The sequence below is a fragment of the Bactrocera oleae genome, chromosome 4 (genome assembly GCF_042242935.1).
Source record: "Bactrocera oleae isolate idBacOlea1 chromosome 4, idBacOlea1, whole genome shotgun sequence".
Lineage (NCBI taxonomy): Eukaryota > Metazoa > Arthropoda > Insecta > Diptera > Tephritidae > Bactrocera > Bactrocera oleae.
Window position 1 is genome coordinate 35,010,306 of NC_091538.1, and position 22,630 is coordinate 35,032,935.

At 33.8% G+C, this 22,630-nt stretch overlaps 1 protein-coding gene and 1 long non-coding RNA gene across 6 annotated transcripts in view; both read right to left on the reverse strand.

The window, feature by feature from the left end:
* LOC106623160 (lysosome membrane protein 2) overlaps window positions 1-22,630 on the reverse strand; it is a 165,410-nt gene that overhangs the window by 43,506 nt on the left and 99,274 nt on the right. For 2 of the 5 annotated variants that reach the window (XM_070108906.1, XM_070108907.1), the window contains 2 exons: window positions 20,668-21,259; window positions 20,443-20,475 (listed from right to left, as the gene is read on the reverse strand). In XM_070108906.1, coding sequence (XP_069965007.1) covers window positions 20,443-20,475; window positions 20,668-21,259 — 625 coding nt within the window. Of the gene's footprint in view, window positions 1-15,476; window positions 15,715-20,442; window positions 20,476-20,582; window positions 20,606-20,667; window positions 21,260-22,630 lie in introns of those variants that run through there. The other 3 variants (XR_011396164.1, XM_070108909.1, XM_070108908.1) reach the window with 3 other exon arrangements.
* Window positions 930-1,343, reverse strand: LOC118682422 (uncharacterized). Its single transcript, XR_004978227.2, has 2 exons — window positions 1,164-1,343; window positions 930-1,108 (listed from the first exon to the last, which is right to left on the reverse strand). It is a non-coding gene; the product is annotated as an uncharacterized lncRNA (long non-coding RNA).

Consider the following 22,630-nt stretch of genomic DNA (forward strand, 5'->3'; position numbering starts at 1 on the left):
TTTTATAGCGTGTAAATATTTTGGTCGAAATTAGCTTACCGATAATGCATCATTGCGACGAGCAATGAGCACATTATTTTTATAGTTTCGTGTGAAAGTTGTACTCACCGCAATTAATTGAACCAATAACCAGAACGCGCAATATATTCAGAGTTTTTTTAAAGGCACGGGAAAAGAAGCCGTCGATACGTCGATGTACCTAAAGATGAATCGTGCACTTATACCTATCGCTTTTAATTTAAACAGTTTACAATTGATCTTGCGAATTTTAATATTCTATACTGCATCTCCAGAAATTTATACGAAAATCTTAATAATTATATTAAATTTATTTATTCCTAGAGGAAAAAATACTCCCATATATCAGAAAAATAATAGTATTAGTCCATATATCGTGGTCGTGTATGGGTACTTGTAGCCGCGCCTTGCTTTGTTGCTGGCGCTTTCAACTTCTCCACTCCCCTTAAAACAAGTAGTGTTTTGAATAGACAATATTAAGCAAAACAAAAAAGGCCCAATTTGTCTAGTTTGGCGTTATATCAAAATATTGCATTTTCGCACTTACTATATTGCTAAACTTAGAGTTGGTAAACGTACATAGGAAATTATTATACAATTAATTTTTTATAATTACGTAAGTATACCAAAAATTGGTTAAAATGTATTTTTTATATAAGGTCAGTATAGTGAGAAAAAGAAACTCGAATGGAAAGGACAGGATGGAAATGGTGAATTGTGCCTACATAATAATTTACCCTAGCACTTTTTTCCTATTAAACGCAAAATTATAGAAAGACACATTCAAGTTTTATGTTTGAGCTAAACAAGGCTGATTGTTTTTATACTCATTTGTTTAGAAATTAGAACTGTAATGGCCGTTTAATAAAATTACCAAGGAAAGACAATCGGTGTTGTAAAACTACCAAATATTTTGTCATCAAAACATGTGGTTTTATTTCACTTCACATTCGAAAAAATAAGTACACACAATTAAACCTTTGAGGTCAGTTAAGTTCAGCTACACCCTTTTTTTCTCTTCAAACCAGTCGATTATTTTAACCACTCGCTGCAAAGTTTTCACTTTGAAGGTCCACGCGAACTTTCATCACTACAAAAAATTGTAAACTCACATGTACCAAATCAATAAATATATTTCCATTTACCTGACGTCGATATCATTTTGTTCGTTTTCTTTGGAGGTTGTAGATTTTTTACTGCTATACTAACTTAAAAACGGTTGAAAAAGTATAATATTTCCAATATTTAAAACCTCGTTTTCTTTAATTTGATATATGAAGTTGAATAAATGCCAAATCATGTAAAAGGAATTGTGATTGCGAAGGTTGTATTTATTTAAATTTATAAGTATAAAATATATTGATTTTGAAAAATGAAGTGTGCACTGACGAGTTGAAATAACTTTTATGTAAATAAATTATTAAAAACGATTCCTTCGGGTATAAAAGTTCCCAAAAACTGGGTAATTTTTTGTAGGCAAAATGAATTTCATAATCATAATAATTATAATTTCAGAATCTTTTCCCTATAATTTCACGGTAAATGTATAGTTTATGTCCCCCAACTAAGGAGGCCTCAAAAATGAAATTTGACGCGATTAAATTATGAACACCCCGGTGTTGGACCGACCAGCGTTATATTTTTGAAGCGCGGGAGAAGGCCGCCAGTGCAGAAAGGAGTTTGATGCGATTGAATTATGAACACCCCGGTGTTGGACCGACAAGGGTTAATTTTTTGAAGCGCGGCCAAAGGCCGCCAGTGCAGACAGAAGTTTGACACGATTGAATTATGAACACCCCGGTGTTGGACCGACCAGGGTTATTTTTTTGAAGCGCGGGAGAAGGCCGCCTGTGCAGAAAGGAGTTTGACGCGATTGAATTATGAACACCCCGGTGTTGGACCGACCGGGGTTATTTTATTGAAGCGCGGCCGAAGGCCGCCAGTGCAAATAAAAAATCTTAACAAAAAAAAAGTAATGTTAAAGAGAATATATCACTCTCTATAAACTTCAATTTTTATTAAGGATAATTATAATTACAGTGAAGATTTTGAAAATTTGATACATGAATACATATGGCGTAAAACATAGTAAATCAGCATCATGATCCATTTGTGAAATTATCAGATGCAATAAAACATACGTTTAAGCCATAAAACCTTTTTCTTTTATTAAAATGGAAAATTAAGTTCATAATATTTTGTAGAGGGTGATTGGGTTTTTTATTATAACATTGATCCCATTTGTTATTGTTCATATTACGAAAATTGTGTAAAAATTAAATGCTTATTTAAAGCAAATACTTAAATATTTAATATAAAATAAATATGTAGAAACATTGTAGTGAAGTGTTAGTGTGTAATAAGTGCATAATATAAAAGAAAAGATAACCATAAATCGAGAAATTGTAAAATGAATTTTGTGAAACTTTCAATATTATTATATAATATCAATTACTGTTGGATACACCGCAACCACAGTCTCTATTAATTATTCACTTAATTGGCAATTATGTTGTCAATAAATAAAAGTATTCATTGAAAAATTACCAAAGTATTTTCCCGCAACATTATTCTATTAATTTCACTAAAACTTTTTCACTTTAAACTAAAATTAAGTCTATTTCCCGAATTATCAAAAGTGTTTACGTTTTTGTTTACAATTTACTCAACTTACTCAAAAGATTTACATCACAAGATGGCGGTTGGCGTAATCTTGGATTATATCACTCTTGTCAAATAAACATACAATGCTTTCAATTGCTTTGCAGGAATGCCATCTGTTGCTCATCACAAATGCGGCGAAATATACATATATATATAATATATATTTAACGAAAGTTTTTTGTGCCGGGAGAAATTAAAGGTATATTTTTTCAATATCACATATTTTTGACCAATTATGCGGAGAAAGCAATTAACCGGGTTCAATTAAGTGGAAAAATTTAAACGTATTTTGTATGCAATATATTTTTTACCGATCCAGTGATTCAAATAAGCGGAAAAATAAATTAACTGAGGGTCAATTATGAGGGGGTTTTGTATAACATTCCTGACACTTTCCAGGTTTCTTTCACAGTTCTAATTCATGGTTATATTTTATTTAGTAAAAGTTAGTATGAATAGCAACCAAGAAATTATACAATTTTAAGCGAATATCAAATTTCCAAAGGTAAATTAAATTACCAATTTTAGTCCAATTGGATCAAAACGGCAACGATAAAGTCAGCATAAAACAACTAAACAATATGAAGAATTATGTGTAAATATTGTTATATAATTATAATTTGCCCTTAATTTGTGATTTACTTTTGCGCCATGATATATTAAATGTATCACATTCATACAAAAACCATGTACAATATACGAAATGGTAAATATCGTTTTCTTGCGACAATATCAGTTCACATAAATTTAACATTTTTAATCTGCATTTATACAACTGTACGAGTACTACGTGCGTATGTATAAATATTTGTTTCTACCCGATATGTTGATCATGAGATCTCAACCGTTCCCAAATGGAGTACTTTTGTTGGAGTGTGAGTATTATTTACTAATTATAATTATTAGAATTTCCTCTCTTTGTTAATTTTCAGTACATATATTTTCAGAAAAGTGTTAATGAATGAATAATAACTAAAGTATAAGAATAAAATAAATAACAAAAAGAAATAAGACTGCTTATAATATGAATAATGAATGATATAATAATATCATCCCCATTGCACAAGGCTAGTGAATTATATTGTAATTGCCGCTATGCTTGCGTTGGAAACGGAAACAGTATTGTTATTTACAGAGATAACAGCCCAAAGTTAAAATTTTTTAAACTTTTAAAAAGTATTTGGTTTTTCAAGTTGAATGATATTTACACTTCAAAAGAATCTGAAAAAATATATACTAAATATCAATTCATAAGAACGCAACGTTTATGCACAATTATTACAATATTATTTTAATCACATTAATGCATCAGCAGACAATTAAATTCTTAAAAATAAACATTTTATACTCCCACAATTGGCATAGATCGCGGGGAAATACTTTCAGGGTTGGTAAAACTTTATATATATTACACAAGAAAAAACGTTAACTTCGGCTGCACCGAGGCTATCATACCCTTTACAAGTGCATTTTTTATAGCATAAAAGGGTATAAAAAGAAAAATTACCAGGATGTTGGTGAAAAAAAGAATTGTGCTGAATTTCAGGTTGATATTTTAAAACTGAGGGACTAGTTCGCGTATATATAGAAGGGCAGACAGACGAATATGGTTAAATAGATTCAGCTCGTCATGTCGATCATTTATACCCAGAAATCTAACTGAATTGAAGCAGTCCATTAAATCGGTAATTGATGCAATTCCGACTTCAACCCTTCAGGCCGCAAAGAATAATTTTCTAATTAGGTGTCGTATATGCGTGCCTGAGCATGGATGTCTTTTACGGTCCATAATTTTTATAAGTAATTAATTTTATAAAATAAAATAAAATTTGCTATACAATAAAAAAAATATATATAACGCATTGATTAAAACAAAGTGATTACGGTTTGTTTTTGTAGCATGATTCGTGAGCCACCCTGTATATAAAATTTGTAGGGTCTTCGACGTTTCTTTTTGGGTATTACAAAAATCGTGGCAAATTTGATATTCCTCAATTATATATTCCTTTGTACTAAATTAATTTGACTGAGCGAAAGTTGCTATTTGTCATAGACTCACTTAGTTTCATTACTACTACCTTCAAAAAATAACGTTTTTCGTAACGTGATCAGTTCGCGGAAAACTGTTTTTGTTTTATTTTTAAAATTAATAAAAAACGGTCAATTGCGAACACTGTTGCGTACAATTCGGTCGATTTTTTTCGATCTTCGCAATGTGTCACGTCGTACCTTGAAATAAGAAAAATTAGTGCTCAGTATAAGAAACGTTTTAAGGCTGTCTAACCTTGATATAGCGAATCTGAAAGGAACTAGAAAATATTCGTTATATCGAGTTATTCGTTACAGTGAGGTTTGTTATATAATATATTATATATACTATTTGCAGGTAGCCCGCTTTCTTCAGCAAATCTTTCTTTTGATTTCAAAATTGTAGCTAATGTACCTGCTGGAATGTCAAACTTCCTGGCAATCTCTAATTTTTTTACTGAAGCATTTTCGTCTACAAACTTGATTATTTTTCGTTTCTCTGCAACACTTAACGAACACCTTTTACGTTTTTCAGCCATTGCAACCGAATTTACTGGATCAAAGGACGAAGTTTACAATTAGTTTTTAAGAAAACTGTTTTATGGAAGATTGTAGGTAGTAATCGCAGTTGCAGCGAAAGAGGAATTGAAAATTTGAGCTTTGCATCCTCAGCTTCTTGGAAAAGTCGCAAGTAGCTGCGAGCCAATCATATCATCAGCTTTTACCAGCTAGTGGAGGGAGTAAGCAAACTATAGTGAAAAAGCGATTAACTAAGGGGGGGATGTTTTTGACTACAGTCAAACAGCTGACGAGAAAAGCAGTCATTCGTTATATGAAGGTTGTGGATCAAAAAATTCGTTAAGTAAAGGTCAAAAATAGTTTCGATCTATATTTTGCTGAGTTTAAAAATTCATAATAGTGAGGTTGCAAAAAAAAAATTCGTAATACAAAGGTATATTTTACATGAGCTCTTATAGCCAGTGCTAGGGGATTTTGAAAAATTCTGTATATCAAGGAATTAGTTATATTGAGGTTCGTTATATCAAGGTTTCACTGTATTAAAAAAACTGCAGTATTTAATACGAGTTGTACATTTGTGAAGAGATGGGCTGACCATTATGGAGGAAGCGGAAAAATAGATAACAAGCCAGGAAGAAAGAGGAATCACGTGCCATCTGACAAGTGAGCTTTTGTTCTCCTTTTTGAGAAGAAACCACTGCGCAGAAAAATATCAACCGGGATTGGAGTAATGGACTTGTAATATTTACAGCTGAGTCAGGTTTTGTATTGTACAACCCCTTAAAACGTGTTTGGCAAAAAAAAAGGACAAAGGTGTGGTAAGCATCCCTGAAAGGTGCATGTTTATAGATGCTTCTCTGCTTATAGATTTGGGGGTTTGTGGTGCTTCACTTCAATAGCCATGATTGGATACTTGAAAAAAGATATACTTAGAAGCAGACTCTTTCTGGAACTGGTACTCAATGAAAACAATAAAACCATATTGTTGCTTTAAATTGGCCATTACAGTCACTAGACGCCAATTCTGTAAGAATCTTTAGGCTTTAATGATAGTCAAAATGTGAAGAAAACATTTAATGTTAACAAAAGATTTCATTCGGTTTTACGATTTGCAATCAAAGATGTCAGGCATAATATAAATAATAAATAAATAATAGACAACGCCAACAAAATCATTTTTTATTCTATAATTACAACATTTTTGCCAATAAACGCTACCTACACTTTGGAAAATGAAAACGTTATTGTTTGAACGCGTTGTCCGGGGCGCGCCCACTTTATAAATATATATTTCTAGCCCATCTCCAATGTCATCCTCTTCATGTGTTCGAAGAATAAGATTTCATCAGACAGACGGACGGAAGGACAGACAGTCTTCTAGATTTGAACTCAAACTCGTCACTCTGATCAGTTATGTATAGATAATCCTATATTTATCTCGGTTAGTTTTAGGTGATACAAACCACCGTTAGCTAAGAGTATAAAAATGCGCCGTTCCCACGACAGTCGGGTCTACGTAACCGGAACGGACCCGGGTTTATTCCGGCCAAGGACTGTCAAATCGGCAGAATTCTGCCGGTACAACAACAACAACAGTATAAAAATGCTGGGTAAAAATTCCACATTCATTGTTGGACGAAATCGTGAATGGATTACAATAAAACTTGGTATCTTATCAATTTATATTATTGCTCATAGGCTCACTTATTTAGTTTCATTACTATATTTTGCATTTTCGAAATATTAATATGAAACTATTATATGATAACTATATATAATATTTCTGATATAAACTCGACTGACTGTATATTATGGATATGAACGTTAGACCAAGGTCACAAATTTCATTAATAATTAGCGCTACACTACATTATTTTTAAGAAAATTATTGCACTTAATTTCTTAAAAATATCACACATATTGACTAACATAAACGTTTTGAAGTCAGATGGAAAGTCAAATTAGATGTCCATACAAGTATATTGGTTATATTGGGGATAGGGGAGGTTCTGCACTGATTGCAATAACTTTTGAAATTAATCAAGTTCATTTAAGAACATGTTTTCACCCAATTGTTGAAGATAATTCACACACTGACCGACATATTGGGCCTAAAATTTGCTAGACAACCGAAAATTATTATACGTAGTATATGGGAGCTGGGGTAATTCGTGGACCGATTTCGCACACAAATTTCAACAGCTTAGATAATTTCAAAAGCTATATAATAAATTGTTACGATTGTATTTATTAAGGGAAAGCAATACAATATTTTTAATTTTAAAAAGTGAGTCAGCTAAATCAAAAATGCAGTAATGAGAATTAAAGTAGGAAGGAGAATTAACATAAGCGGCGGTAAGGCTCGCTTAGTTCAAAATTTGATCTCCAAGACTTTAATAATAAGGATATAAACTGCCTATAAATGCGAGCCGGCATATTAAATTTAACTTCAGACAAGAGAAAATAACTGCAATTGTTCCATTCAGGATAAGAGTACTGAGAATACTGTCGCAATCATTTCCCTGCGATTTGTAAGTGTAGGTAGATTTATAATTTTTAAAGAACTAGTGTAGGAGGAAGACTTAACCTTGAATCCCCCGGGAAACGCCCTAAGGCGAAAAATAAAAATTGTTTTTGAACAGACTCTAACTTGTCAGAATGGATTTGGTAACTATGGCTCCCGACCACAAGACAATATTCCATTGTGGGTCTAACCAATGTTGGAAAAAATATTTTAGTAACATACGGATCTCTAAATTCTTTAGACCAACGTTTTACAAAACTTAGAACACTTTTTGATTTAAATACCATGGTATCAATATAAAGACCAAAAGTAAGCTAGGGTCCATGCAAAATTAAAAACTTGCTCTAGGCTATAGTTTTTTTTTTCATAGAGAGAGGGGTGCATAGATTTACAGAAAAAGCACTTCGTCTTACATTTTTTGAATGAAATAGCATCATTAAATATTACTCGTTGTGTTCTATTATATAGGTAAGAAAGAGCTATGTTTGGGTGTAACCGAACTAAAATGTTATACTCTTTCTACTTATAAAAATGAAAGCCTGGAAAATTCCTTCAGGTGCTGGCAAAACTTTATAATAAAAAAATTTTGCGAAAGAATTTAGCATTCATTATTCGAAGAAATCGTGAATAAATTACAATCAAATTTGGTATCGTCTGGTCCTATATTGAAGATCATTAACTCAGACTTTTTTTATTGCTATACTTAAGTTCGCGTCAGCCAAAATTATATTAACTTCTTCAATTGCGAAACCATCATATATAATATATATAATATATGATATAAACTCAACCTAAAAAGCTACATTTAATATATATGGAGTTGATGTGGAAAACGTCAACCACAGGATCGAAATCCATTATAATAGGAATATGAAGTTTAGACCGAGATCTAGCTCAATTCCATTCTCTAAGCGCTAAACTACATAATTTGTAAGAAAAATTGTCTATTTAGTTTCATTAAAATATTATATTTTGACCAACCTGAACGGTTTAAAGTCAGGCGGAAAGACGGAAATCGTTATATGGCCTATATTAGGGGCAGAGAAAGGGATGGGCTATTGCCTTAATTTGGACATTGCTCAGATGTATTTGAGAACATATTTATATTATAATATATGAATTAAACAGTGAACGAAAAACGATAATCATCATATATGGTATATGGGAGTTGGGGGTAGTATTGACCCGATTTAATTTATTTTTGCCAATACCACATACTATTAACATGCCGCGTGCTAATAAAATGTTCTGTTTCATTAAGGTATCTCACATACAAACCATCACCAATATATATGGAGTTAAGTCAATCGGATGCTGAAAATTCTGATATGTAGTTCTATAGGGTCTAGGTCAAGTTTTCACCTAACTTTATCCATTCTAGGCATAAAGATACACTCTTATTACAAAAACACGTTCTGTCATTTTTATTGAGATAGCTTACATATTGACCGATATATGTATGTGGCATGAAGTCGCCTGGAAGTTCGAAAATTTTTATATTAAGTGTATGGTGCTAAGGGAAGTACCATGTTTGACATTCAGACGTACTGTTATCAGGAAAGGATCTTCTCCGAATTTCTATTTTACATATATATGATATTTTGACCAAGGTCCACATATTCGGTACCTAGGGGCTTGAACAGTTTTAGTTCGATTTGAAGAATTTTTGGTATATAATATATATACTTATATAAGGTGGCACACATCAAAGGTACTATTCGTATAAAATTTTTATCCCGTTTTTTGGTGGCCCCCATTGATTTGTGCTTTATTTGTATGCTGGAATGTGAAAGAATCAGACGGAATTCGAAATTGTGTTATATAGGAAGTAGACGTGGTTGTAGTCAGATATCCACCATTATCGCACTGTAACATACGAATATTTTAACGATGTTATGTATCGAATTTGGTTGAAATCGGTCCAGCAGGTCCCGAGATATGTGATTTAACAAAAGTGGGCAGCGCCGCGCCCATCGTTCAATTTTGACACCGGCTCCTATAAGCTTTCTCGTGCCATCCCAGTTGTAAAGTATTTAGATATTGATTTAACGCACTTTTGGTAGTTATGGGGAGTGGCGGGTTTATCATTCGATTTCTCCTATTTGCGTTGAAAAAAGTTGTCCTGAGGAAATTTGGGTGATATAGCTTTATTGATTTGGAATATATATTTGGAATATATATACATTAAACTTATTGAGGGGCAGGGCCAGGCCCACTTTTCAAAGCTTTTCCAACCACAGGTGCCCCTCCTTAATTTGATTCGTTGCACCAAATTTGAGTTATGTGTCTTACTTTATGGCTTAGTTATGACACTTTATACGTTTTCGATGAATGCCATTGTGGGCGTGGTCCCATCTACGAACTTTTCCTTAATTTTTACTCAAGTTATCGCTTATACGGACGGATAGACAGCCAGTCACTCGGAATTCAACTCGTTCCGCCAACCAAATCTTTTATAGACACATAGCCAATAAAGTCTGCGTTCACCCGACACTAGATCGCGGTTTTGACGTTAAAATTTCGGTTTTTTTTTAATTGTTTACGACTCGTTGGACAGAAGAAAGCGTTCTTCCAATAGTTTGCCCACTTTTTCTGAAACTTTTGCCATCTTTCCACAACTTAATGATAGTTTTTCTCTCCGACAGACTAATTTATTTTCCTTTGTTTTCCATTTTCTTAAATATTATTAAAACGCGTCACGAGTTCTTTAAACGACTAATTATATTAAAACACAATAGAATGTACGCAAAAAGAACGCACAAATTCATGAGAAGTAACGGTATTTCCAATTCAAGCTAATTGAACGCAGACTTAATGGTGCCTATGTTTACTTGTTCTTACACTAAAATCCCGTTATCGCAAAAATTAAAATAGGAATATACATTTTTGTTTTTGCATTTTGAACATAAAAATATAAAGAAGAAATACATGCAGCAAATTTTAACTGAATTACCTATTTACATTGCGTTTTTACTTCACTTAAAAAAATGTGTCGGGTGAACGCAGACTTTATTGGCTATGTGTATATACATATATAGGTATAATATAACCCTATATTTACTCTGTAGCAACACGTTGCTAGAGAAGAAATCTCGTCTGAAAACCAAGAAGATCGAGTATAAGAGTATAACATTCTTTATTTCCTAAAGCCCAACGGTACATTGTTCACAAATTTAAGCAAATTTGTTAGAATAGATTTCCCTTTACGAAATCTAGGCTGAGTACAAAAAATTATTGGAGAAACCGAAAAAACTTCAACAAGCTTAGGTATTGGGATTATACGTAAATGACTGTTTTCATATGATGGAAATATAATTTGTTTAAGGTAAGAATAAATATCCTTGTCAGAAGCAAGTATATATAATGTATATGAAGAAACATGAAGATGTTATGTTTGGACCGTTATTAAAAGAAAGCTTTAACTTAATCAGGAGAATTGGTACAGTAGTTGGACTTAAAGAATTCTATAAACATGTTAGAAATAATGTGATTGTCACATGATATCTACCATGGATATATATTTTATCACGGACGGATATTCGGAATCCTGCGGTTGGAGTTAACGAAATCATAAAACAATTTTGGATTATATACAATATTATTTTTTACTTTATTTAGGTAAATATTATAACTTAGGTCCGAATAGTGGCGTTGTAATACAGAAAATTTAGAATAATCGACAAGTGAATCTGATTTTTTTTAAGTTAAAAGACCGAGCTTTTGTGTTTATTAATTTTTAGTTTTAGAACATACTTTTCAAAAAACTGCATAAGTGCGTGTCCAGCGTAGACACGACAAATGCGGGCAGATCACAAATCTAAGCATATGTTTGTAAATGTAGATGTCCAATGTAAGTACGGTTTTGTGATAATGCGTGTATTTCGACTGCGCCACATCACACTCATTGTTTAAAAACCCGCAATATAGGGCGAGAAATACCATAGTTAAAATGGATGTTCTAATTTCGTAAATTTAAAAGATAAATGTTTTGTGGAATAAAAGTCATTGTTTTTACAAAGACAAGCGAAGTGCCAAAAAAGAATTTAACGATGTTGCTAAAAATGTTGGGATTTGTCTTCAATACATAGTATAAAACAAAGTCGCTTTCTCTGTCCCTATATCCGCGGTTCTCTCTATATCACTTTGAATTTAGCAGCGATCGGACGCGTTTATTAGTGGAGCTCTCTAGCGAGGAAAATAACAATACCTAGTAAAATCGTAGTTTAATTTGAGGTACTTCAGTTAAAAAAAAAAGAACTGAATAGAATAGGTGTCTTTTGTTTTTTATGATTGTACATAAGTTAATACATTTAGAACTGAGTAAAGAAAATCTTCAGTAGAGCGTGAGGTTCGCCGCAGCCGTAATAGAGATAGGCATACGGTTCAGAGGGACAAAGAATCGTCAGTGGAGCATGAGGCTCGACTCAGTCAGCTTCGATATAGAGCTGATAGCGTGAGGTTCGCCGCAGCCGAGATAGGGATAGACATCGAATACATAGAGCCAGAGAATCATCAGCACGAGCTACTCATTCATGGGTAAAAAAGAAAATTCTGCTATGATTAACGATCCTTCGATTTCTTACAAGGACGATCGTACAGTGTAAATAGGTACTATGTCAGTAGTGTGTGAATATTGCTTGGCATTAAAATTCAAGGACGAATCGAAAGACATGTGTTGCTGACAAGGAAAAGTCAAATTAGAAGAACCACTTCACTCTCTTCTTACGGGTGGTCATCAGAAATCCAAACAATTCATGCGCAATAATAACGCATTTCAAATGACTTCTTTTAAGAGTAAGCAAGTTGTTTAGCGTGGGTTCATGCCTACATTCAAGGACAAGTGTACCACTTAGTTGGGAGCTTGCTACCACTTCGTCCCGATAATCACAAATTTCTGCAAATATATTTTATTGCAGATCCAGATACACAAGCATCTATGCGGTATTCAAGTGTTGCACAGCCAATTGGCAGAGATTTGATTAGATCTCTTCAAGATATGTTACATTCTCATAATTGCTACATACAGTCTTTCAAAACTGCGATTAGGAGTGTTCCAGCAGATACTTCTCACTTTAATGTCGTAATCCATGCAAATAAAGTTCCTGTTGGAGAACACAGAGGATGATACAATGCGCCTTCCACGAGTGAAGTTGCAGTGGTGATAGCTGGACAGCAATTTGACAAAAGAGATATTGGATTGTATAGTCGTGATGATAATTTGCAAAAGATTTCAGAGTTTCACAGATCTTATGACAGCTTACAATATCCTTTGATGCTATGTCTTAAAGAAAATGGTAATGCCATGAATATTTCTCAAGTTGACCCAATCGGTGGTACACCTCTCCGGATGCTTTACAGGCGAATGAACACCGCAACGGTATTGAGTAGTTGGTTATACTACCTTCATTATTCATAGGTGGACCTCGAATTACTTCAGAAATAACGTCAAATATGATAGAATGGCAGAAACGTGGCTTGCCACATGTACACCTGCTGGTGTGGTTAATGAACAAAATTGGACCAAACCAAATTGATAGGGTTATTTCAGCTACCGGGTATATATGAAGATCCTATCCTGTACGAAATCGTAAAGAACATATGGTACACGGCCCTTGCGAGTTTTTAAATATGAATTCTCCATGTATGCGAGATTCTAAATGCAGCAAAAAATTTCCGAAGTCGTTCCAAACTCAAACAAGTACTAGTGATGACGGATATCCCAAATATCGTCGACGATCGCCAGAACCGGGTGGGCAAAATGCTAAAGTCCGAAACCATGATATTGATAACCGAAGGATCGTTTCCCATAATCCGCTTCTATTGAAAAATTTTGATGCACACATCAACGTAGAGTTGTGCAATTCAATATGCTACTAAGTACATTAATAAAGGCAGTGATCAAGCCACTTTCAGCATACAATCACCAAATAAAGTGGAAAAATATCAGTCTGGACGTTGTACAAGAAGTTGTTAATAACCCGCGGGGTACAACATTGACAGCATTTTTCAAGTTATGTGCTCAAGATATATTTAGCGAAAACACTGACATATGACAGAACAGCGAATGCTTTTATCTTAGAATGTTACTGCATATAGTAAAAGGCCCGACATCCTTCGCACACCTAAGAACCGTACAAGGTGTTGTTTACAATACTTATCAAGCAGCTTGCAAAGTTATGGGGCTCTTGGAAGACGATTCTCACTGGGAAAACACATTATCAGAAGCAGCTGTTTGTAGTTCAGCTACATTATTAAGAAATTTATTGGCGTCATAGTAGCGTTTTGTCAAGTAACTGATTCTGTTAATCTAATGGAATAAATTTCAAGAAAATATGGCCAGTGATATTCGGCGAGATTTAAACTCAGATGATGTACAATATGATCAAAACCTATATGACGAAGCATTATTTGAATTGAACAAAGTAGTGCAATTACTTTCGGGTAAATCGATCAAGGATTTTGCGCTGAGGATGCCAGCTAATACTACTAACTCAGATTTAAATAATAGTGCCGAATACACATGAGAAACATCATGCGATCAAACGACAATTTTATAAAATATAGCTCAAGATGAGCCACGATTAAACATCGATCAGAAAAAAGTATTCACTGCAGTACTACCAACAATTGATAACAATGAAAGGAAATTGTTTTTCCTTTATGCCCCAGGAGGTACAAAAAAAAGTGAGATGTACCGGAAAAATTGCGTTAGCTGTTGAGTCATCCGTCATTGCCGCTACGCTTTTGGAAGGAGGCCAAACCGCGTACTCTACATTCAATCTCCCGATTTATCGCACCGATGATAATAACAGCGTCCGTAGTGTTTCTAAACAGAATAATATAGGAAAATCGATGCGTGACTGCTCATTAATAGTCTGGGACGAAGCTACCATGTCAAACAAGACGTCTATGGAAGCACTGGATAGGACAATGAGCGAATTGCGCAACAAAAATTCACCTATGGGTAGATGTACAATTCTGTACTCAGGAGATTTTCGTCAAATTCTACCAGTTGTGAGTCGAGGAACACGGGCTGACGAAATAAATGCTTCCCTAAAAAGATCCAACCTTTGGCCACATGTCAATAAATTAGAGCTTAAAACTAATATGAGGGTTTCGTCATCTTCACGTGAGATAAGACTACTTCCAGAGATGCTGCTAAAAGTTGGCAATGGAGAGTTAATACAAAGGGAGGGAAGCATTAACCTAGAAAACCTTTGTGTTTTGATAGACAACATCCAAGAGTTAGTCAACAATGTCTATCCTGACATTGATAACATAAGTTATAAAACAATATCTTGGTTTAAAGAAAGATCGATTCTATCACCAACTAATGAACAAGTAGACAAGGTAAATGTCTATCCTGACATTGATAACATAAGTTATAAGACAATATCTTGGTTTAAAGAAAGATCAATTCTGTGTCACCAACTAATGAACAAGTAGACAAGGTAAATAACTTGATTCTTTCAAAGAATGATGCGTCGACGAAAATATATTGTACTACTTGGTCGATACTTCTCGATTTGGAAAAAGCTGTTCATTTTCCTACAGAATTTCTAAACTCTTTGAACCCGTCTGGACTCCCGCCTTACAAAATGGTGGTGAAAGTAGATTTTCCTGTTATTTTATTAAGAAACCTGAATCAGCCTAAACTTTGCAATGGCACGCGTTTGCAGGTAAAGTCATTGAAAACTTTCATAATAGAGTGCACAATACTCACATGATGTGGTACCGGACAAGATGTCCTTGTGGTACCGGACAAGATGTTGATTCCCCGAATCCCTCTGATACCATCGGATTTACCCTTTCAATTTAAATGTTTACAGTTTCCGGTAAAGACATGTTTTGCAATAACCATTAATAAATCGCAGGGTCAAACCTTAAACGTTCAGGCTTAAATTTGAGCTTTGACTGTTTTTCAAATGGCCAACTGTATGTCGCCCTTTCAAGAGTAAACTCTAGAAAAAAAATGTTTGTACTGTCAATGACAAGAAAGCAGTGAACATTGTATACAAAAACATTCTGTAATATATTAATTGTTGTAAAAATAAAATAAATAGGTAAAAATTTCAAAAGTATATAAGTAAAAATGTAGTGTATGAATTTAGATATTCCAAAGATAGCAGGAAATCTTCATGATATAGGGAAAGGGGAATTGTTTTATTCCAAATTTAACGTTGCGGGCCACGGGCAGTAATGAATAAATCAAAACTACTGGATCAATTTTAATAATTTTTTAGTGAGAGACATAGGTTATATATTTTATACCTCTATAGTTACAAGTATATACATATACATATACCATACATGTTTTTTATACTCTCGCAACTTGTTGCTACAGAGTATACTAGTTTTGTTCACCTAACGGTTGTTTGTATCACCTAAAACTAATCGAGTTAGATATAGGGTTATATATATATAAATTATCAGGATGAAGAGACGAGTCCGGGTGACGTCCGTCCGTCCGTTCGTCCGTCTGTGCAAGCTGTAACTTGAGTAAACATTGAGATACCTTTACGAAACTTGGTACACATGTTTCTTGGTACCGTAAAACTGTTGGTATTGCAGATGGGCATAATCGGACTACTGTCACGCCAGCAAAACGCCATTAATCAAAAACAAATAAATTGCCATAACTAAGCTCCACAACAAGATGCAAGACTCTTATTTGGTATACAGGATCACATTAGGGAGGGGCATCTTTAGTTAAAATTTTTTTTAAAGGTGGCGTGGTCCCGCCCCCAATAAGTTTAATGTGCATATATCCTATACCACTGAAGCTATAATAACAAAATTCACTGGGAACAAATGTTTTTAGCATCTCTATCGACGGTGTGAAAATGGGTGATATGGATGATGATCGGGCGACAACCCCGACACTCCCCATATAACGGTACTGTTAAAAACTTCTAAAGGCGCGATAAATCAAGAACTAAACAAGTCAGAGACATTAAATTTTATCTCTGGGATGGTATAAGATGATTTAATAGGAACCACGTTCAAAATTAGATAGCTTTGCCACGCCCACTTTTAGGGGAAAACCCATATTTTGGAATCTGCTCAACCGATTTCAACCAAATTCGGTACATAATATTCTTTTCATATTTCTATGGTATAGTACGAAAATGGGCGAAATCAGACTACAACCACGCCTATTTCCCATATAACACCATTTTCAATTCCATTTGATTCTTTCACTTTCCAATATGCAAATCAAGTAACAATGATTGAATCGGGGTATAACTTTGCGTGAATAATCCGTTTAAAGTATGCCCCCTTGTGACCGAAAATCATCTAAACTGTTCAAGCCCCTAGGTACTGAATATGTGGACCCCAGTGCCAATAGTTGACTTTTTACCGAAAATATCGGTCAACATAGAACAAGGCGGCAAGATCCACAAAGAAATCTAAAACGAGTATACCATTTGACTTTGCGAGAGTGTAAAATGTTTGGTTACATCCGAACTTAGCCCTTCCTTATTTGTTTTTGTTTTACATTTCTTTTTACGATTTCTCAGTGGTCTTAATTTTAATAAATTGGTTTCCAATAAAAACATTTTAACTGCCGAAAAGAGGCCATTTCCCACCGAATAATCAATTTATTGTAACCACCCGCATGAACGGGTAATCGCGTTGTAATTGGACGTTTTTCGTATTCCACTCGACACGACGAGAAAGTTCGCTATTAAATTTTTTAAAGTCAGCTTTTGCAAATTTAAACCGTATAGAGAAGATAGAAGCTTGATGACTATTATCGAGTAGTTTTGATAGTTATTTCCAAAGCAGGATGATACGAGTCCTATGGTAGAACAAGAGGATTACTCTGAATAACGGAAAACTTTAGGTGGTATCAACGTATACAAAATCTAGAATTTAGCAAATTTGTTCGGTATCAAATTAACTTGGTTAAGATCCAAATCGGGCACTTTTTCGAAAAACTGATTAAGGATCAATGAAAGCTTTCCACGAGGCATACGGTATATTAAAATTTACAATCATTATATGTAGTAGGTTCAACCAGAAGCTTGAAAATTGTTATTAGGTATGTATATGGGGTCTAAAGGATGTATTGACCCGGTTTTACCAATTTATGGCAATATCACATACTATACATACATACTAATAATATGCTCCCAGAGTTTCATTAAAGTGCACATACCATCACCAATATAAACTTGTATGGAGTAAAGTTAGCCGGATATTCGAAAATCGGGATATTTGTTACATGGAGTCTCGGGCAAGTTTTCACCCGATTTTATCCATTTTAGGCACAGAGATACATTGTTATTAGTAAAACGCGCTTTCTCGTTTTTAGTAATGTAATCCACATACATATTGATTGATATATGTGGTATACAGTAAACCGAAAGTGCGAAACTTTTTGTTTAGGTATAGGATGGCTACGAAAAAGCCGATCATCCGATGCAACCCATTTTTGACATACAGGCATACTGTTATCAGGAAAGGATTAGCTCCGAATTTCAGTAACGTATTTCACAGATTGACCGATATTTTTGATGAATGCTTGATGGATTTGTCCTGAGTGAGTTTTGTGGTTCCATCTTACGGGTTTTAGGAGATATGTGCATTATGCCTCTTAGATGGCGAGGTCACGCACATTTTCTAGACCACGGGTGTCACTTGTTGCTGTGATCCCTTGTGCCAAATTACAGTTTTGTATCTTAATTTAGTGCTTAGTTATGGCGCTTTATAAATTTTCGTTTAATGGACGTGGTAGTGGTCCGATTACGCCCATCTACAAAATCGTTCTTCCTTTTTTCTAAGAAACCCGTGTACCAAGTTTAACTACGACATCTCAATTTAGACACTCTCTCGGAATCAACACGCTGCACGTGGTATAAACTCAACCAAAGAGGCTAAATTTAATATATAGGGTATATAAGGAAAAAGTGAACCAGAGAATCGGGAATCATTATATTAGAGATATGAGGTTAAGAACAAAGGCTCGACCAGCTTAATTTATATTCAGCACTAAACTATATTATTTTTTAAAAGAATTGTTCACTTAAATTCGTACACTTAAAAAGGAACATAAACGGTTTAACGTCAAATGAAGGTATGGGCGGATTGTGTTAATTTTTGCTATTATTTAAGTATACTCGAAAACATTTTTCAATTTTTGAATATAACTCACACACATTATGAATATTATATGAACGCTGGGTTAATTTGTGTATCGATTTTACATTTTTTTTGCATCTAAGTACAGTCTAGTATTAATTTTGCTAAGATATCTTACCATTAATGAAACTCAGACAGCAGTGATTTCTATTACCAGAAGATAAGTCGTAATACCAAAACTGGTCAATACATCCCCTAACCCTCATATAACTTATATAAGAATTTCAAACTTTCGGTTATCTTTATACCGTATAGGTATATGGATCAATATGTATTGTATTATGTAAGGATTTTTAATCTCAGAAATCCTATTGAGTTAAAAATTTCTAAAATACCGAAAGCAACCACGGAAATGAAAAACAGTAGTAATTGGAATTTTTATATTATATAAGTGGTTTCACAGAAAAATGGTTACACACATTTTTAATAATGAAAATTTAAACAGCAAATTTCATAGACTGAACAGAGGGGGAGGTGTTCTACTTGCCCTTCATCCTGCTATACCTTTTGAATATGTCCTCGTTCCCTGTACCAACTAATTTCAATGTATAGAGTTTGTGTTAATATTTGCTTTATTTATTTAACTTTAACCTATATTCCTCCCCGATCGGACTTAACTTTTTTTATGCAGCATGCTTTTTTTTATAAATGGTGATACCTCGGTGACAAATAATAAATATTTAATTTAGGCTCTTCGGTTAACGCGATTAAAATATTATATATTAATAAAACTAAGTGAGTACATGACCTTCAATATAAGTTAATAAGTCACCAAATTTGATTATTATTCATTCACGATTTCGTCGAATAATGAATGTTGCATTCTTTCGCAACTTAATACAAAGTTTTTCCAACACCTATAAGATACTAGCTTTAATCCTTGCAAGTTGCAAGAGTAAAAAATGCTCGGTTCCCCCGAACTTAGTCCTTCCTTACTGTTTTAATATCAAGTTTTACCGACATCCAATTGTGTTTCCCTGGCTTTGATCCTTGCAAATTGCGAGAGTATAAAATGTTCGGTTACACTTAACGAACTTGGCACTTCCTTACACGTTTTAAATACTAATTTTGGCAAATTAGTCAGCTCCAAATCGAAACTTTCGTGAATAAAAAAAAATAAAGTACACATATTTTCGTTAAATGTATTAAATGTGTACAAACTCTAAAATTATAAAAATAATGCAAACAACTTCTCTTGAGCAGTTTCCTGATTTTGAAGGTGTAACCTACTAAGGTTTGATAGTATTCGATAACATACACAATTGTCAGCGGTACGTATATTAGACTAGTTCTAGTATGAAAATGCAAACATTTCTTTTATTGATTTTCAAAACTTCAGATTGAATTTCCTCATATATATATATATGTATGTATATGCATATCAAAATAAAAAAAGTTATATATACATACAATCCAAATGATCAGAATGAGATATGAGATTTCTTAATAAAACTACTTCACTTCCTTGGCATTCTGAGGAGGTTGGTATTAAAGATGCAGATATCATTGTAAGCAATTTACTATTTTGAAATGAGCTTACTTACTTTCTCTCTGCAAATATTTCCAAGCCCTTGATTCTGCGAATGTATAATTTTAAGCTGTATCAGCAAATTTGAGTTGTGTAGATTATTTTATTTATTTATATAAATATTTTACAAATATTACCAAGCTCTTGATTCTGGCAAAATGCGAATGTATACCATTAAGCTGTATCCTCAAATTTGAATTGTGTAATTTTTTTTGATATATTTTATTGTTACTGTACTTACTTTTCAAAATTGAACCTTTATGGACTGCAATATTGATTTGTATTCGCGAAGCACCACTTATAGGAAATGCAAATCTTGGGTGGATATCAGCATAAGTCTGATGTAATTCCCTTGAAGGTCTGATTCCATCAAAATCTTTGTAAATGTTTGGATCTCCGGAGAAAAAATGTGGAAAGGATGGAAATATAGGAGCTCCATTATAGCATTTAGTGGCATTTATGACTCCACTGGGCAAGCACACTTGAGTATTGTGACAGTAGCATGCATTTTCTGGATTATTTTCTGGGCTAGAGAAAACATTCAATGGCGTTCGATAACGAAAAGCGTCAATATTATTAAGAATTGTAACTTCTTTTTCAAAAGAAAGAGGAATTTTCCTGCAAAGTACTTGCAAAAAAACTTGCAAATCTTCTCTGGTATTTAAAATATGAGGCGGGAACATTGAAGCATCTGAACCATCAACACGATTGCATTTCTGATCTGCCCAGAAGTCTAGAAGAGGTTGACCATTGAACTGCGTAATTATACTAAATTTTCGAATATCGTCTTCACCCGTATTTATTTGTAGAGAGTCCACACTAGTTCCATTTCGCTGATTCATTTTTGTAAAAGGAAATAATTAAATTAGAACATATGTTAATTAAATTATTATGAGATATTTGAGTACAATATAGTTTGATAGGTTAAATAAAAATTACATAAAAAAAGTTGCAAAATTTAATAAATTGTATCACAAAATTCAAATGTCATATACCTTCTGCTCAAATATAAACGAGACTGGCTCAAACAACAAAAACGGTTAATTATTCTTCAATATTTATTTTATCCCCTTCAAAATAGTCACCATTAGAGGCGATACACATATGCCACCTTTTTTTCCAATCTTCCTAACACTTCTGGTAGGCCGCTTTAGGTATGGCTTTCAGTTCCTTCTTCGAATTCTCTTTTATGACTTCAATCGACTGAAAATGCTTTCCACGAAGCGGCAATTTGAGTTTAGGGAAAAGAAAAAAGTCACACGGTGCCATGTCGGGTGAATACGGTGCTTGCGGAACAATATTTACGTTGTTTTTGGTCAAATAATCGCGTACAAGACGAGACGTATGAGCTGGATTTTGGAACAAGTCGAGCAGACACACGTCTCATGCCCAAAACATCGTGAATAATGCTATGAGCGGATCCATTTGATATGTTGAGCTCACTAGCTATCTCTCTTTCAGTCACACGACGATTTTCCAACACAATTTTCTTTACTTTTTCGACGTTTTCTTTGTTTATTGACGTTGCTGGACGACGATCATGGGGCAAGTTCTCCAGCGATGTACGGCCGTCCTTGAACGACTTATACCAATCAAAAATACGTGCACGTGATAGGCAAGACTCCCCATATGCCTTCTGCAACATTTTCATTGCGTCCGTCGCACTTATTCCATTGGAATAACAAAATTTCAAACTAACACTTTTTGCTCAACGTTAATTTCCATAGTAAAATTCGAAAAACACACTCGAGGTTGACTTGTTTATAGTGTCTTAAAAAAAAACTATATGACAGATCGCGCTCAAATTTGACATGTAAACATATAACAGTCCTGCCAACCTAAGCAAAAATAAGTATGGCCATATGTCATGTCCTTGTCGAGTTATGGATAAAGTCTCGTTTTGCGTTGAGCAGAAGGTATAATATTTATGTACAAAACAAAGTAGAGTTAGTAAGTTAGATTTAGTGATTTATTTGCCACGAATAGCAAACAAACTAGTAAAATATATTAGATATACAACTTAACAAAATAATAAAGAAAACCATCCATATATTTATAATGGAAACTCTATTATACGAAAAACTAGATATTACGTAGAAAAAATCAAGGCTTATTTGCGTTACATAATTATTCCTATACAAAAAATACTCTACACATATAGCGTTACAGACACTTTGTGTAACGAAATCATCGGCTTAACTTTT